The sequence below is a fragment of the Squalius cephalus genome (genome assembly GCF_949319135.1).
Source record: "Squalius cephalus genome assembly, chromosome: 12".
NCBI lineage: Eukaryota > Metazoa > Chordata > Actinopteri > Cypriniformes > Leuciscidae > Squalius > Squalius cephalus.
Window position 1 is genome coordinate 27099009 of NC_137133.1, and position 12789 is coordinate 27111797.

The 12789-nt window shown below is 35.0% G+C and overlaps 1 protein-coding gene across 5 annotated transcripts; it reads right to left on the reverse strand.

Annotated features, from left to right (window-relative positions):
- Positions 1–1171: 1171 nt before the first annotated feature.
- Positions 1172–12315, reverse strand: cnstb (consortin, connexin sorting protein b). Of its 5 annotated transcripts, none has more exons than XM_079888434.1 (10): positions 12132–12315; positions 9710–9943; positions 8610–8704; positions 7097–7127; positions 6274–6360; positions 5589–5706; positions 3580–3601; positions 3211–3492; positions 1882–2017; positions 1172–1791 (listed from the first exon to the last, which is right to left on the reverse strand). In XM_079888434.1, the coding sequence occupies exons 2-10, from the start codon at positions 9939–9941 to the stop codon at positions 1580–1582; spliced, it is 1215 nt and encodes a 404-aa protein (XP_079744560.1). In that variant the 5' UTR covers positions 9942–9943; positions 12132–12315; the 3' UTR covers positions 1172–1579. The 5 variants fall into 5 exon arrangements, with proteins under 5 accessions (XP_079744560.1, XP_079744558.1, XP_079744557.1 ...); XM_079888432.1 differs by having other exon boundaries at positions 3202–3492; positions 12132–12261; XM_079888431.1 differs by lacking the exon at positions 12132–12315 and adding an exon at positions 11986–12115.
- Positions 12316–12789: the final 474 nt, after the last annotated feature.

Below are 12789 nucleotides of genomic sequence, written 5' to 3' on the forward strand. Positions count from 1 at the left end.
TCTTAGACATTTCACAATGTTTCTTTCTTTAAATTTGTTTTGAAAAATCGAACACTTTCTGTTTATAATTACACTTTGAATCCTTTATTTTCAATGCGTTTCTAGACTTTTTTTTGTCCCCACTGTACGTTTTTGTGATTAATCGCATATTGTAAAATCAAATTAAGCAATATGAATGAATTATTTCAATATGCACTTTACTTTACAATTGACTTTAAAGTTCAAGCATATTGTTCTTTTGGCAAGAAACAGTACAATGATCAGGTACTTAATCAGGGCTGTGGCACTATAATATTTTTTGGAGTTGTTAATGCTTCATTGTTATTGGATTCTGAAATGAAATTAGCTATGAGTCAGTCTACGGATGACACACTGGTCTCCAATGTGAAATCCTCATACTTCACCTAGGTTATGTGTGCCAGTTCCATTTGCGTCATCTTTTCTTCCATTCAGAAGACCATTCCACTATTATCATAGACAGAGTTACAGCATAAACCCACTTCCAAAATATATTTCATGTCATAATTCAGAGATGTCATGTGTACTACTTTGCAAAGGAAAACAGAAAGACATACAGAAAAATAGAATTCTAGTTCTGAGAATAACATTAAAACACTAAGGCCTGGTTTCACAGACAGGGTTTAGGTTAAGCCAGGATTAGGCCTTAGTTTAATTAGAACATTTAAGTAGCTTTTATAAACGCGCCTTAGATAAAAACACTACTGGTGTGCATATTGAGACAAAACAATGGCACTGACATATTTTAAGATATGTAAGTGCAAGGTGCTTTCAGTTAAAACGGCTCAAACATGCATTTTAGTCTGGGACTAGCTTAAGCCTTGTTTGTGAAACCGGGGCACTGTAAGATTATTATTGAAAACACAACTCTTTCTTTGATTATTGAACACAAAACATGCTTGTAAGTAAAAACAAATTGATTGCTTGCTGTCTTTTTTACGATTATACAATTTTCAGATTTATTTTGTACCAGCTGACCACAGAAGAAGTGCTAATAATCACCGAAGTCACATAATCCAGTCAGATCTGATCAATCCTCATTATTCAGCCTGGTCATTTGCTATTCGTTATTCAATATACTTATCTGTTTGATAAGTTAATATCCCGTAAGTTAACATTGCTAGAAACACCTATTTTTGCTTGTTCATGTGAATTTCTGTGCTTACAGCACCATTGAAAAGTCAATCTATCTCAAAATAAAAATATACATACAAAGATAACCATGGAATGTAGTGTATCGAAGTACTAAAATGTACAAAAACAGTGTAATGCTCCAAACTTAATTCTTTCAATGCATTTAGTTATTGATCAGAGGAATAGCTGTGGTATATTAAAATTCTCTCATAAGCATGTTTTAGTACCAGTATTAAATACTTTATACAGATGTATTTATGCATTAGGAAGCCCTGTGTGATGAGTACAGACTCACTAAAGAAACATTTATTAAGGCCTGTCCGGTAATGTGCATTTCTGCATATTATCTCAAGAGAAATACTGTCGTTTATCATCAGAAATGGTAATATAAAGAAAGAGTTCCACTTAAGTTAGCATAAAATAGCTGCTATGATGCACCAGAAGAGAGCCACTGTGTGAGAGCGTCCACTCCTCGTCGTACAGGTCCAAAGAAAAATTCCACGTTTTGCGAGAAGTCGACACACACATTAGAGTACGCCTCTCCAACGAGACAATAAAGAGCAGTCCCACCCATGCTAATCACCACAGTAGCCAGACACAAGAGGAGAAGGACGAGGCACGAGTTTCCAGACACCTCATCTGGAAGCATGAGAAAGATGATCATTCTCACATTAATATATAAAAGGCCCTGTGTGACCACTTGTTTACAAAACTGTGATGAAATTGTACCTTGATCGAAAGCATCATTTGGCTCTCTGAAACGGACTTTGCGTTTGGTCGAGTCTTTTTGTGGAGTCGCATTCTCTGTTTCCTTGACGCAGGCTCTCTTCTTTAAAATAGAGACTAAGCCATTTGAGGGAAACGTCTAGAGAAATACAGTATGAAAATCCATGAAATAGAAAACAAAATCTGAGGTAGAATTCATTTTAAAGCATGTACATAGCAAATAATGTAATAACAACTAATAACCACAAGGGGTCAGTATGTGCAACATCATAATGAACTGAACTGCATTATTGTGATCCCTTGTGAAAAGAGTACTTTTAAAAAGAGCACTTATTATGGAAATAATATACTTAAATGTGAACCAATGTTTTTAGAACCAATGTATTATAGAATATATTTTTTCGTTGAATTTAAGAGTGCTTTTTAACCCACTTAAGTAGGACTTAAAGAGACAGTTCACCCATAATTCATTATTTACTCACCCTAAAGTTTTTCCAAACCTGAATGACTTTCTTTCCTCTGCTGAACACAAAAGAAGATATTTTGAAGAATGTCGGCAACCAGACAGTTGATGAGCCACATTGACTTCCAGTGTATGGAGAAAAAAAATCAACGGGGACCAGCAACTGTTTGGTTGCCGACATTCTTCAAAATATCTTCTTTTGTGTTCAGCAGAGGAAAGAAAGTCATAGAGCTTTGCAATGGCATGGCGAGTAAATAATAACAGACACATTTTCGTAATTTTTCAAGTCAAATCAGAGGCCTAAACAAAAGTGATGAGAGTCTTTAAATCACTATAAAATAATTGTGTAGAACAAGCAAACAAACACATGTAATCATCACTCAGTTGTCGTGTTTGTTGATCAAAAAAGTCACTAACTCTTTCAGAATGTGTGTCCAATACAGTTCTGGAGAAGGTTTTTGCAGTTGGACTGTTATTAAAACAACCACGCCCAATAGCTTTAGGAAACCCTACACTCCCAGAACGCTTCTTTATAAAATTCCTGCAGCTGGCTGCCATAATGCTGTGGATGACATCACACTATTTTGCTTCCACAAAGCAGAAAAACCCTGTGGCTAAAAAATGTGGCCCGAGAATTGGAAGAAAGTCCCATTTGACCTTTCACAAAGTCGTAAAAAGAATCAAATTGAGGACCCATATTAATACATCATTGCATATCTAAGCTCTGAGGAATACAAATCGTTCTGTAAGCGGTTGATTTGGACAGATCGCAGCAGACGGATGGTGTCTCAGCATGCTTATTTTTTCTATAAGCAGATGGTAATATGCAAGAGATTAACATCACTCCTACAGCGTCCTACCTCCTTTACCTGAATGAGGTCGTCCAGCTCATCCACAGGAACCTGGCCGTCAAAGTCTGTGTCGTCCTGCAGCTCCTCATTCCAGTACTCATCCTCCTCAAGACCTTCCTCCTCCTCATCCTCCTCATTCAATTCACAGTTCTCTTCTGGCTCCTGTTCAGCTTCCAGCCATGAGCAGTCGTCCGCCCGGTTTTCTCCCCCGGTTGAGTTCACTGAAGCTTGTACTTGTTTTGATCTTCTGTGTTCTGTCACACGGGTTGGGCTGCTTTGTAGTTTTATGTCATCCATGTTCTGCAATAACAGACTGCTTTAATCAGACTCACAGAAACAGAAACCGCGTTGGTGGATAATAAAACAATTATAATGTTTTTATTTTACCTTTTCCAAAGAGAAGTTAGGCCTGAAAGAAGAGCAGAGTTTGTCAAATTATTAATTAAGAAATTATTTAATTTCGGTAGTGTTGTTAAAATATTTTATACAATTGCAAACCTAGCAAATAATGAATAATTATATATATATATATATATATATATATATATATATATATATATATATATATATATATATATATATAATTATTCATTATTTATTAATTATTCATATACCACCACTGTAGGTGACCTAGCAAATAATGAATAATTATATATATATATATATATATATATATATAATTATTCATTATTTGCTAGGTCACCTACAGTGGTGGTCAAAATTGATGGCACCCCTGATAAATATGATAAAAAATGGCTGTAAAAAATAAATCTGCATTATTTATCCTTTTGATCTTTCATTCAAAAAATTCACAAAAATCTAACCTTTCATTGAAGTAAAAGAATTGAAAGTGGGGGGAAATCACATAATAAAATAAATGTTTTTCTCCAAAACACGCTGGCTATAATTGTTGGCACCCTGTTATTAAATACTTTTTGCAACCTCCTTTTGCCAAGATAACAGATCTGAGTTTTCTTCTATAATGCCTGATGAGTTTGGAGAACACCTGACAAGAGATCAGAGACCATTCCTCCATACAGAATCTCTCCAGATCCTTCAGATTCCCAGATCCATGTTGGTGCTTCTTCTCTTCAGTTCACTCCACTCATCAGGTCAGGGGACTGGGACGGTCATGGCAGAAGCTTCATTTTGTGCTCAGTTACCCATTTTTGTGTTGATTTTGATGTTTGTTTTGGACCGTTGTCCTGATGGAAGATCCAACCACGGCCCATTATAAGATTTCTAGCATAGGCCGTCAGGTTTTGATTTTTTATCTGTTGGTATTTGCTAGAATCCATAATACCATGTATCTGAACAAGAAGTCCAGGACCTCCAGCAAATAAATAGGCCCACAACATATAAGATCCAGCAGTATATTTAACCGTAGGCATGGGGTACTTTTTATCCCTGTGTGCACCAAACACATCTGGTGGGTTTGCAGCCAAAAAGCCCTTTTTTTAGTTTCATCTGACCACAGAATCCGGTCCCTTTTGAAGATCCAGTCGTGTCTAACTGAATATGCTGGAGTTTGTTTTTGGAGGAGCGAGGAGGATTTTTCTTGAAACCCTCCCAAACAATATGTGGTGATGTAGGGATTGTTTGATAATTTTTTTTAGGCTTTCTGACCCCAAGACTCAACTAATCCCTGCAATTCTCCATCTGTGATTCTTGGAGAGTCTTTGGCCACTCAAACTTTCCTCCTCACCGTCCATTAAGACAATATAGACACACGTCCTTATCCTGGCAGATTCGTAACATCTTTAGTTGATTATGACTTCTTAATTATTGCCCTGATGGTCAAAATGGGGATTTTCAATTCTTTAGATATTTTCTTACAGCCAGTTTCTATTTTGTGAAGCTCAACAATCTTTTGCTGCACATCAGAACTATATTCTTTGGTTTTCCTCATTGTGATGGATGATTCAGGGAATTTGGCCTTTGTGTTTCCTCATATTTAAACTCCTGTGAAACAAGAAGTCATAGCTGGACAATTTCATGTTCCTAGTCACCCTGGTGTGCTAAAAAAGGTAAATATTAATGGGAATATACTTCAGAGATATTTTTTTCATAAAAAATTCTAGGGGTGCCAACAATTATGGCCAGCGTGTTTTGGAGAAAAACATTTATTTCATAATGTGATTTACCCCCCAATTTCAAAAAGCTCTTAAATATATTAAATTAAGACAAGAAAATAAAAATGAAAACCAAATTTTGTTTAGAAAATGTTCAAAATTCATGTCATTCTTCTTCAGGTATTTCCCTATAAATCAGTTTAAATTGATGGTACTTGACAAGGCCCTGGTTCTGTCAGGGTTTAAGATTTTAACATTGGAAATAAAATGTAATGATTATTATTTTCTTCTCCTCGGACAGTTCTTGTCTACACACAGTCTCACCTCTGGTGTGTTCTGCAGATATGACTCAACACTTCCATATGCTCTCGCTCTCGGTCAGTTCCATTAGCGTTTAAAGTAGAGTTACTTTCGGTTTGGATGCTGATTTTCCTCTGGGACTCTGAAACCAAACATATGCATTTGAGTCTTAAATATTTGGACTGTGTGTCTCATTTTCTCTCTCCCGCATATACAGTATACAATATGTACTCACAGATTATGTGAAAGCAGTCTTAAAACACACATTTCATTCTCAGTTCCTGATATTTCATGAAAAAAATCTTGAAAAAATGAAAATGAAAAAAACTACAGCTATGCGACATTCTTCAAGTTTCACTTTCCACAGTAAGACCTTGTTGACAGTAAATCAGATAAGATGTGAGAGTCTGACCTCTGTACTGCAGTGAAATTGGTGAAGTAAAAGAGTCACATGTGGTCTGGGCAATGAAGCACAGTTGGGAAATGAGCAATTTCCTGAGATTAAACCATACCACTGCGGTTTACTTGTAAAAGATAAAACTAGCAATTCAACTTACTATTTATAAAAGGAGTCTCATCTTTATAAGATCAAATAATGCTTTAGGAAATCCTCTCACATGCAAACAATTTGACCTCCCCTGGTTAAAGTTATTATTTTAGGAAATACATTTTTGATGTACCATTATCCATAATCATCTGGCATTCTTACCCCATTTCTTTTGTATGGAGGCCAGATTAGACAGTAGTCTTTCATGGTACAGCTTCTCCAGATGAAGAAACTCCACTGCCCACTGATCTGAGATAGTCAATGCTTAAAGAAAGCAACGTTTAAAAGTGTTTATATAGAGAGAGTACCATTCAAAAGGTTTTTTTTTAAACAAATTATTCATTTTTTTCAGGAAGGATGCATTAAATTGATCAAAAGTGTCCGTAAATACATCTAAAACATAGTAAAAAAATAAAAATAAAAATCTATTTCAAATAAATGCTGTTCATTTGATCTTCCTGTTCAAAGAATCCTGGAAAAGTATGATGGTTTCCACAAAAATATTAAGCAGCACTTTTTAACATTAAGCACCAAATCATCATATTAGAATGATGTCTGAAGGATCATGTGACACTGAAGACTGGAGTAATGATGCTGAAAATTCTGATTGGCCATCACAGGAAAAAAATTGCATTTTAAAATATATGAAATAGAAACCAATTATTTTAAATCGTAATATTTCACAGTATTTTTTTATTTTTTTATCTTTCAAAAACCGAAGCCCATGATGACCAGAAATAAAACAGTTATATATAAAAATCTCATTTTAAAATTAAATATCTATCAACATCCTTCCTTTTCCCAACACCCTAAATGTTAGCATGGAAAGACACACCCCAGTGAGCTTCCCCTTGGTTACGCTTGCCCTGGTCACTAAGACAACAGCATCAACAGGGACCATTTAGTGACAGTAAAGGAAAGGCAAAGAGGAAACAGACAGAGATCAGGAGAATAACAGTGGTGGATTTAATATGCAAAAGGATACAGTCCTCTTCAAGGAAGTAGCCCTCCGCTATCTGTTAATATGGACGAAAAATATCAGCAAGTAAAATATCTCCTTACCAATTCCTGGATCATCACAAAGACAGTTTCATCAAGCGTTCAGTAAAAAGACTCTCAGCTCTGGTCGATCAAAGCCGCATTTCCTGCTAAACCTGAATCTTGATTTCATTTCAATTCCCTGATCAAGAGAAGCTCTAGTGAAGAGCACATTTAAAAGGACAATCAACAGAATGAAGCGCATGCGAACATGTTGACGGGTCTGACAGTGAGCGGAGAATGTTTGAGAAAAGAACTGCCCTATCTAATGCATTCTCTTACATGGATCGTCTATATTTAGTGTAATGCAGGAAAATGAATTGTTTTTCCTGTACTCTTGATTTGATCTAACTACAATAATCTCATTGGGAGGCAATTTGCACCCCTCTATTTGTAACTCTACAGGGAGGTTAAAAAAACAACTCACAGAGCACATTTCAGCAGTTTGTCTTGTTGACAGATCTGATAATAAATGTGCATGGTGTTTTAGTCAAGGTTTTTTAGTTTTTTACACGCAAAATATGGAAAAACAAGAATAGGCTATTTTTGTACTACTTATATCACATTTTGGTTGAAATTAAAGAGTTAGTTTAAAACCGAAAGAGCTTATAAGAATAGAGTCCATAAGAGCCCGCCCACTTTTTCCAATCATTTCTCCCATAGGGATTTAAAAAAAAGTATTTGTTAAAGCTTTATAAGCCATGGACCAAGCCAAACTAGCATCGAGGTGAATCACAACATTACAAACTTTGATTTGAAGCAAAAAAGTATTTGAAAATCGGACAAAAAAAAAACAAAAACGGTTCAAAACTGTGAACTTAACAGCTTTAGTAATAGAGAGAAGTACTATCCCATGAAGCACTATCTTGTTTCGACTCAGATTGGTGGAATTTTCTGTGCAGCATCATGGGTAATGTAGTTTTCACCACAAATTCTGCTGTTAAACAGGATTATATTAAAACTAAGTTGAAATAATGTGGAATAACAGCTTCAACAGAAGCAAATATTATCATACTCGTAGCTCACATTAAGGCTGTCTTTACAGGTTTATATGTTACCGTTAAAAATCTATTTCCCTGTGGAGAAAATTAATGGAGCTACATATACTTCCAGAACAAGACTGTTGCACTCTATAAGATTACTGCTTTTTTTCCCTTTAAAAAAAGTAAACAACAAAAGTTATCAACACTCTTAGAATAAAAGGTTCAGTGGGGTTCTATATATAACTCTAGGGTTCTTGAATTTTAAAGGACTCTTTATGCTAAAAAGCTATAAAAGGATAAATGTCTTACTTGATTGCATAATACTTTCATGTTTAACCGGTTATTTAATTATTTATTTTTTTACAAGTTTACGAATGCATTGAAACTAAATGGCCCTTTAAGGTCTTTCATGCCAATTTGTGTTTTGACAACGGCCTTTTTGTGGGCGTAACCTTTTCAAACTCCCAGTGCACTCACCTGATGTAAGGAATGAGGGAGGAGCATGTGATCATTCTCTTCAACAAGGGATTGGAGTGAAGCCAGAAGAGAAGGACTAGGTCCAGGGAGAGTACCTGTACAGAGATCACATCAGAAGCAAATGCATAATTATTAATTTAGTAAACTGGTAAATTCAGTGATTTGAGTGCATTATGGTTACTTAGGTTTATGGTTAATTAAACTACTTACCTGCTAATAATTAAAGGAAAGATTGTTTTTGGAATGTGTTCATGTGGTTAGCAGTTGGTCTAAATTTAACCTTAAAGAAGCAGTTCAGCCAAAATGACTAATTTGTCATTATTTCCTCATGTCATTCCTAACAAGTAAACTGACTTTTTTTTTTTCCTGGAACAAAATTAATCATTTAAAAGGATCCTCACACAGCTCTTTTCCATACAACAACATATCATAGTGATTACTCTCAATCCTCATAAAAAGCACCATCAAAGTGATCCATATAACATATGTGCTATATGCTAGATTTAAAAAAAAAAAAAAAAAAAGTTTTTTAAGATGCTCAACAAGGCTGCATTTAATTGAACACAAATACAGTAATATTGTGAAATTTAAAATAGCTGTTTTCTATTTTAATATATATTTAAAATGTAATTTATTCCTGAATTTTCAGCATCATTTCTACAGTCTTTGGTGTCACATGATCCTTCAGAAATCATTCTAATATGCTGATTTGCTGCATAAGAAATGTTTCTTTTTTATTACGAAATTTTGATTATTTTTGTGGAGAACGCGATCATTTTTTTCAGGATTTGAAGAACGAAGTTCAAAAGAACAGCAATGTAACAATGTAAAAGTGTCCTTAGTGCTTTTGTTTAGTTAGGACACTTTAACGTTGTTACATCGTTTGAATCATTTGAATAATTATTGAATAACTTGAATCATTTCAATTACATAAATAGTACACAAATAAATAAATAGTATATTCTTAAATATTTCTACCTTTTGTGTTCCAAAGAAAAAAGGAAGTAATTCCATTTCACGTTTTTGATTGAATTATTTATAACCTTTTAAGTAATATTTCTTTCATCAAGACAAGAATTACAGCGATATAAAATGCCTACCATGATCTAAAGAGCAACTATGGCTCTTGTTGTTTGTTGGAGACCTCTCTTCTGGGTTCATGATCTCCGAGTGGAGTTTAACAGCTTCCACGTCCATAACCTCTGCCTCGTGCAGCTTGTTCTGATTCTCATCAGAGGCTGTTAGGTAAGACGTAATGATGTCCTCTGCGGTCTGGGTTATTACGCTCGTCTCTTTCCATCGTACAGACTTCCTTGTATTGGATTCTCCCATAACTGCAAGGTGATCACAAAGAAGATAGGCCATAATGAAAATGAATCTATACCTTAATAAGAATTCAAGAGAAAGCATTAAGGACTAAATATATCCACCAATTGGGGACAGGGTGGTTTTTCAAGTTCTTCACCCTGTTCTGTCTCTTATGCTGGTCATGTCTGCCATCAGTGACAATGCATCACAGTGATCGTAAATTGAAAAGAATTCAAAGAGGAAACACAAGTAGGACATGTTTCGTGTTGCTGACATTTTTTTCAGGCAGATCTTGGGCCTTACTTGAGGAAAAACTTGTGAAGCTGTGAAACAGGGTGTCCTAAAACGAACCAACACTCACTTGATTTACTCCCGAAGCTGACAGCAAGCTCAAACTGACAGGTGTGTTCAAAAACAAGAGCCGGTTATAGCGGCGCTGCATAATTCATGGGATAGGGATGCTTGTCTTTCACTCTGTCTAGGCATTTTGAGGGACGAGCAGTGAAACCAGAGACAGAGAGATGGAAAATGGGTGGAGTGTGGATGAGTGTCCTCATAGTAAATTACTTGTCACTGTCAGAGTGGTAACAGAACAGGGCAAATGATGAGGTGGAAAAGGCTGACAGAAAAGTTGAGATGTTTCTTGACATAACATGACCACAACTGGCCAGATCGATGTCAAGATGAACCCTAATAAAAGCTGAACAGTGTGAACATGTCACCTAACAACAGGGTGGGCAAATAATGAGACATGCTGAGATTGACACTGTACCTGATGCAGCAAAAGTGATATTGAAAATAAATAAATAAATTTCATTGGCATAAGTTCGTTTAATACACTACCGTTAAAAAGTTTGAGGTTTTTACTTTTTTAACAGTAAAAAATACAGTATTAATATAGTGAAATATTATTACAATGACTGTAGTGATACTATTAAAGTAGTATGTAACTGTTTACTCTATTGTAACTATTTATTCTATTTGACTATATTTTAAAATGTAATTTATTCATGTGATGGCACTTGATTACTCCAGTCTTCAGTGTAACATGATTTTTCAGAAATCATTCTAATATACTGATTTGGTTCTCAAGAAACATTTCTTCTTATTATCAACAGCAAAAAAAATCTTGTTTTTTTTTTTGGAAACCATGATCATTTTTTTAAGGATTCTTTGATGAATAAAAAGTTCAAAAGAACCGCATTTATTTGAAAAAAAAAAAAAAATTGTACTGTCATTTTGCATACTTGCTGATTAAAAGTATATGTAAATAAATGATCTTACTGACCTCAAACTTTTAAACAGTAGTGTATATTGCAATATGAGTAATTGGCAGCAATAATGTAACTTTAAGAATCTTAAATCGTAACATAAAAAATTGCTGTAATATAACCATGTTTATTTGTTTTTTTATATGGAAACACAATATTTCAGTTTTGCCTATTGTTTCTTCCAAGTAACTTGAAGTACATGTAAAAATGGTAATTTTAATCATTTAATACCATGGTGCCGTATAACATTCTGATTGTGTACCATGGCACCACCACGGTTTTGTTTTGGTGCTGTTAACTGACTAATTTATTTTTATTTATTAATTTAGGCTATTTATTTATTTTTGAGTGGCATCCAGTCACATCAAGGTTGGGTTTAACAATGACTTTTAGAGTACACTAAAGTTAAACCATGAATTACCATAATTTAACAGACAAAGTGATTGTATAGTAGCCTGCAAATATAGATGTCAGGACATGCTTATGTTTAACAACAGACAGGTGTTCACATGCGTGCCCTGGGGCCTATATTAAAGAAAAGCACATACTAAAACTGACCCATTTTAAAAGAAAAGAAAAGAAAAGAAATGAAAAGAAAACTCTGTTATCTGCCCCTCTGGTCAACTTTGAAGATTGCATCGTATTGAACTTCTAATGAATCTTCACCATTTTAATTAATGAGTGTGCTAAATTAATAAATGTACATATAAACGGCTTAGGCGAAACCCAACATTACAACGTGGACTAAATACATTATGTACGTTACTGCTCTTGTAATAGTTCTACTAATCTCATACCTTGCACACAAATGAAAAATGGTGTAACCTTAAAGGGCGCGTGCTTTATGTCCCGTAACCATTTCACAGCGTCTTGTCTTTTCTCGCTATATTTTATTTTCACCAGAACCATTTCAAAAAGAAAAACAGACACACGTCGTACTTACGTTCAGTCTCTGTAATGATGTTACAATAGTCCGCATCTGTGAACGCGTGCACGCGCAGCGTTCATATCTGTTCCCAGAGCTGCTCAAGCAGCAACCCCATACCCCTCTCTGTGAAATACAGACCGATCTCAAATCAGTTTCGATGCCCTGCCTGTCTCTGCATCTGTGCAGTTGTTTACAATCCAAACATGGGCGTTTCTTTTCAAGGTTTCGATCTTGCTGGACGACAGTGGACGTTAGTGCCACCCATCGGTTCACATGTGGCACTGACATTGAAAGTGTTTGGAGACATAAAATTGGTTGCTGTTCATTTTAAAACTGCATTCATTCAAGGCGATACAATTGTCTATTTGCCCACATAATTGCAAATATGACAAATTAGTCCTTAAAGCAATTAAATAGTCACTCCTGTCAGGTGACATTAGAGAAAAACGTAGTTTTATTTTTATATTCAAAACTACTTTACAGTAGGCCTACTTGCATTGTAAGTTTTTACTCACTGCTCAAACTGAACAATATCCAGCAATGTTGAAACCAGACCAGTAAGCTGAATAAACTCTTCATATATTTATGCTACTATCAAATTATTCATCATCAACAAGAAAAATGCTGGTATAAAGAAAAAGTCTGCTTGAGTTCAGTTTCAGTAATCCATCAG

Bases quoted from the DNA above. Each gene is read 5' to 3' on its own strand.
- cnstb (XM_079888430.1), bottom strand. From the start codon at position 12,097: ATGGTTCTGGTGAAAATAAAATATAGCGAGAAAAGACAAGACGCTGTG. The intron at 6,361-7,096 runs GTATCCTTTTGC...TGACTATCTCAG, and splicing joins CTACTTCCTTGAAGAGGACT to ATCAGTGGGCAGTGGAGTTT. The intron at 3,602-5,588 runs GTGAGACTGTGT...CTCTTCTTTCAG, and splicing joins ATCTGCAGAACACACCAGAG to GCCTAACTTCTCTTTGGAAA.